The sequence below is a fragment of the Geotrypetes seraphini genome, chromosome 8 (assembly GCF_902459505.1).
Source record: "Geotrypetes seraphini chromosome 8, aGeoSer1.1, whole genome shotgun sequence".
NCBI lineage: Eukaryota > Metazoa > Chordata > Amphibia > Gymnophiona > Dermophiidae > Geotrypetes > Geotrypetes seraphini.
Window position 1 is genome coordinate 28,726,588 of NC_047091.1, and position 5,472 is coordinate 28,732,059.

The 5,472-nt window shown below is 41.0% G+C and overlaps 1 protein-coding gene across 1 annotated transcript; it reads right to left on the reverse strand.

The window, feature by feature from the left end:
* Window positions 1-1,355: 1,355 nt before the first annotated feature.
* LSM10 (LSM10, U7 small nuclear RNA associated) lies at window positions 1,356-5,462 on the reverse strand. The gene is made up of 2 exons (XM_033956627.1): window positions 5,352-5,462; window positions 1,356-1,893 (listed from the first exon to the last, which is right to left on the reverse strand). The coding sequence occupies exon 2, from the start codon at window positions 1,860-1,862 to the stop codon at window positions 1,491-1,493; it is 372 nt and encodes a 123-aa protein (XP_033812518.1). The 5' UTR covers window positions 1,863-1,893; window positions 5,352-5,462; the 3' UTR covers window positions 1,356-1,490.
* Window positions 5,463-5,472: the final 10 nt, after the last annotated feature.

The window sequence follows — 5,472 nt, forward strand, 5'->3', positions numbered from 1 at the left end:
GATATAGGGATGGGAAGGGAGGGGGCAAGTGTGGAATGGGGGCGCACCATCTACCCTCACTATGCCACTGTTTACACATATATCACATGCAAATATAGCTTGTAAAGGAGGGCCTTAATCTAGCATTACCAGCAGACATTTTTTTTGTGACTAGTGATAAATTGAGCATTAGGCCTGTATTAGAGAATGACAAGGGGACAAATTTCCCCGTCCCCACAAGTTTTGTCGCTGTCCCATTCCTGTAAGTTCTGCTTTAACTGCACAAGCCTTGGACACTTTTGATTTTAAAGTATTTGAGGCTTGTGCTGATGAAGACAGAGTTTGCAGGAATGGGGCTGGGGGAGGAAAAGAACTCCACAGGACGGGAAAGCCTAGTAGAGCTGCACACAGGTGTCTTAGGTAGCCTGGTGGGTGGGCTAGTGAACTATAGAGAGGAGGACCCAGGCCCATAAGCCACTCTAACCACATTTATAGTGGAAAATGTGTGCCCATCAACAACCCCCCCCCCACTAAAACCCTACTCTACTGCCATATAGGTGTCACCTGCAACCATAAGGGCTACTGGGGTTGTAGACAGGTGGGTATAGTGGGTTTTGGGGGGCTCACTGTAACCTATAAGAGTTCTGGTGAGATGTTTATCTGGCATCCTTTTTGTGAAATTCACAGCAGAGCCCTCTAAGGTGCTCCACTGCTCTGTTGCCATGTCTGAGTGGCCAGTCCATTACAGGACTGGCCCCTCCTACCTCCAAATGGTCTTCTTCTGGGACTTGGACAAAACTTTGTTCAAAATGTAGTATAAAGATAGACGTCCTGACAGTCAGGTGTCCCAAGGGTCTGAACATCCAGATAGAGGATTAAAAAAAAAAAGTCTAGACCTATGATGGTTTACACCTTTCAAAAATGGGCATTTTCTTACTGCTGACTTTGATCATCCAGTGCCATACATCCAAATCGGACTTAGAAGTATGTTTTGAAAGTGCCCTTCTAAGTCTCAAAGACTTTTAAAGCAGGAGGCTTTAAAAAGTAAAACTGTATATTGAATGCCCCAAATACATGGAATAGAAGGCTATAGTGAAAACAAGCTGTCAAGCAAGCATACTTTGAGGTAGCACATTTGCCTTTTTGAAGAAAAAGATTTGTATTTGCAAAATCAACCTACAACAAGATACATGCAGCTCTTTCTAGCATTTCAACCTTCTCCATCACTAATTTATGAAACTCACTTAGGGCCAGATGTATCGAGCCTTCCCCATGCAGAGGCAAAATAGGTAAAACCTTGTAGCACACTCTTACCCTGGAGCATTCAACTTCCATTTTCTTTAGTCTTTCTAAATATTCCAGTTGTAGGCTGGATAAAGGCTACCAATATTTTTAATAAGCTTCAGCAAATGACAACAACTGGCTGCTCTTGGCACACTTCAGAATGCACTTGATATAAGAACTGCAATCAGATAACTTTTCTGGGCAAAAGCCATCGGCCTCTAGATGTTTCACTTAGACTTCCGGGTACTGAATTCCTTTCTTCCTTTTCCTTCGCTGCCAAAGTTGCGGATCCTGTGGATTTTCTGAAGTTGATTCTCAATTGTTGAAACAATATCCACCTCGTCAGGTATGTGGACATATCTGATGTTTCTGCCAGTTACAAACAAATCATCCAGCTGGGAGACCCGGCCCTTCCTGTCCGTGTATGTCACTTCAGCCAGGCGAATGTTCATAAACGCATCTACATTCAGGATTCGGCCCTTTGCAGTGCTTTCATCCCGGAGGTCAATGGTGGTAACGGACCCATGAATGCCTTGGAGTAGAATGATTAAGCTGTTCTCAGAGATAGTGCGTTCTTTGATAGAATGGCTGATCTCCATTTTGCAAAATTACCTTGTCACATCAAAGAAACTGTAAACAAAGATGAGTCTTTGAATATACTGTAGTAAAGCAACATGCAAATGCAAAACGTTTAGGGGGGATCATTGTGCTGCTAGTCAATTAACACCTTAACGTGTCTTGTTTGTGACTAGCAGTAAATCAAGCTGGAGTAAATTAATTAATGTGATTACTTAAAAAAAATTGTGGCATACAGTTTGACAGTCATCATGCAAAGGCATCATAAAGCTAAATATAGAATCAAATTCTAAACTTCAGTTTCCCCCTAGTGCAGGGGTGTCAAAGTCCCTCCTCGAGGGTCGCAATCCAGTCGGGTTTTCCGGATTTCCCCAATGACTATGCACGAGATCTATTTGCATGCACTGCTTTCGTTGTATGCTAACAGATCTCATGCATATTCATTGGGGAAATCTGGAAAACCCGACTGGACTGCAGCCCTCGAGGAGGGACTTTGATACCCCTGCCCTAGTGGTTCCTTTTTACAGTATTTGGAATAAAAAAATCTGCACTTTTTATTTCTATCACCTCCTCCCCCCCACACATACAAACATTAAGGAGAAAGAAGTACATATTTTCATATTCATTACTTACAGGTCTTTTTGTTCAATTTGGTATCTATGGCAGACCTGGGTATGAATTTGTTTGAAGCATTAGCTCCCTCTAGTGGTTATTCTAATATAGCTACCATCCACATACACAATAACAGAAACTTTCAGAAGGGAAGCCGTGTTGGTCAGTGGTACCAAAAATTACAAACAAGCCAGTGGCATCCTACAGATTAATCTGAAGTATAAACTTTGAGGACATGCATTACCTTAGATGCACTCTTATACTTAAATGCTCATGCCTCAGATTGGTTAGTTCCCTAAAGGGTGCCACCAGCCTCTTTGTCAAATACCAACTAACAGCACTGCAGTCATTTTAATATACATTCATTCAAAGTTCTCATATATATCCTTATATATTACTATAATTGGTTCTTATCTACATAAAAGTCTGAATGACTCAGTTACCCAGTAAAGGCCAAATGGCAAGATTTAAGTTCCATTTAATACCAAGCTAACCCCTCCCTTTTTTTACAAAATTGTAGTGCAGTTTTTAGCGCCAGCCACGGCGTTAACTGCTCTAACGCACGTTGGCATCCTACAGATTTAAGTTCCATGTGTCCAAGTATAACCAAGTACACATAATCTATGGAAGATCAGTTTGCTTGAACAATTTAACCATGCATTTTCTCTCCTGCCCCTTCTAAAAGGATGAAAAAAACAACTGTAGGTAGAAATTATTAGGTGCAAAATCCCAAAGGACCTTTGTTTCAAAATGCTAAATTTAAAGTCTACACCAATCCATATTTTAAAGGGCTTATCTCTGGTTGCTCTAGAGGTGAAAAAATGATCAGTATACCTGGATCACTGTTAAAGACTTTCCTTGCATATTTTCTGTGGAATGTTTTTCCTTCCAAAGTTACAAGAAAATAAAGCTTTGGAAAAATGAGTTACTGATAATTTACAGCTCTAAAGTAATCTGACCTACAATTTTTTGGTCCTTTTTTTGATCTGAAACTTAAGTTTAGTCCATGATTAAGAAAAGGGTACATTTTCAGCTTACTTGTAAACAACTAGATTTTAAATACCAAGCTAACTCCTCCCTTTTTTTTTCACAAAATTGTAATGCAGTTTTTAGCGCCAGCCACGGCATTAACTGCTCTAACTCACATTGGAATTCTATGATTGTCGGAGCTGCTATCACCATGGCTGGTGCTAAAAACCACACTATGGTTTTGTAAAAGTGTGGGGGGGAGAGGTAAGTTTCACGGTACAGTTTGGATGATTTCAATGCTAAAAAGATAAACAAACATTTATTATATATATATATATTTATTATTGATCATGCTAATAAGAAGTACACCATACTATTTTAGACCCATGCCAATCTTTAAGAGCCATGTATAACCGAGGTGGGGGGGGGGGAAGAAAGTTTAGTTGAGAGACTTGTAAAGAGCCATCAAACATGATAGCACTATCCAGTGAAATTATGGTTATTTCATATACCACCTTTCCCTACAAAATAACAGAGTGAATCGCTTGTTTACTCTTTCCAAAAATACTAGGACTAAGGGGTATGTGATGAAGCTATTAAGTAGTAGATTTAAAATAAACTGGAGAAAATATTTTTTCACTCAACATGTAATTAAACTCTGGAACTTGTTGGAGACTATAGTGAAAGCAGTTAGCTTAGCAGGGTTTAAAAAAGGTTTGAATAATTTCCTCAAAGAAAAGTCATATGCTATTATTAAGCTTGATTTGAGAAAATCCACTGTTTCTTCCTAGGATAAGCAGAATAAAATCTGTTCTACTTTTTGGGATCTGGGATTTTTCCACTCAACATGTAATTAAACTCTGGAACTTGTTGGAGACTATAGTGAAAGCAGTTAGCTTAGCAGGGTTTAAAAAAGGTTTGAATAATTTCTTCAAAGAAAAGTCATAAGCTATTATTCAGCTTGATTTGGGAAAATCCACCGTTTATTCCTAGGATAAGCAGCATAAAATCTGTTCTACTTTTTGGGATCTGAGCTGGCCACTGTTGGAAACTACTACTACTAATCATTTCTATAGTGTTACTAGACATACGCAGTGCTGTACAACAAAACACAGATGAGACAGTCCCTGCTCAAAAGAGCTTATGTCTAGTTAAGACAGACAAACTGGACAAGAAGGTGCATCAATATATTTTGCTCAGGTAGGGGAATTACTAAGGGAATGATAAGACAGATATTGGTGCTTAGTAGGTGGGTTGGAGTTTGGACTTAAAAGAATCTTCAAAAAAGCGGGCTTCGAGTCTGGATTTGAATACTGCCAGAGACGGAGCCCAACGTGCTAAGCCAGGCAGTTTGTTCCAGTCATATAGCGCAGCAAGGCGGAAGGGATGGAGTCTGGAGTTGGCTATAGAAATGAAGTCAGGATTTGAGCCAGAGTCGTTCCACAGACCTGGCACAGGAGCACAAACAGTGGGTTTTAGAGTTTCCCCAGGGCTGGGGTTTGGGTCGCCTTGCAGAGAGAGCAGAGGAGACAGCCTTGTAATGTAATGTAATTTATTTCTTATATACCGCTACATCCGTTAGGTTCTTGTTTACAGACTAGTGGAGAGGAGATGGCATGAAGATTCCTAAATGTACAGAGGGAGGTTGGCAGGGGCTGGATTGAGAAGGTTGGCAGGTGAGAGGGCAAGGACTGCCGTGGAGAAACAGGATATTGGGCTTGATGGACAAGAACTACAAATCCCACAGTGCTTTGGGCTAGGACTTCAGAAACCAGGCCTCTCCCAAAGTCTCCAGCCTGGAACCAAGTAACCTTTACAATTCGCAGAATACAGAAGTTGCCCTTGGCTCAAAGTTCTCTCTGCAATGCTCAATGGTGGTTTTTTTTTGGGGGGGACGCTCTCTAGGGCGGCTTCTTAAGGCGCCTACTCACCAAACGCTCCCCCTCAGCTCTTTGGGTGTCGATTTGAAATGGCCGCCAACCTTTAAAGACCCGACCCTGCGATTGGTCTGTTCCCACCAGCCTCTAACACCGAGCGCCCTGATTGGTCTAA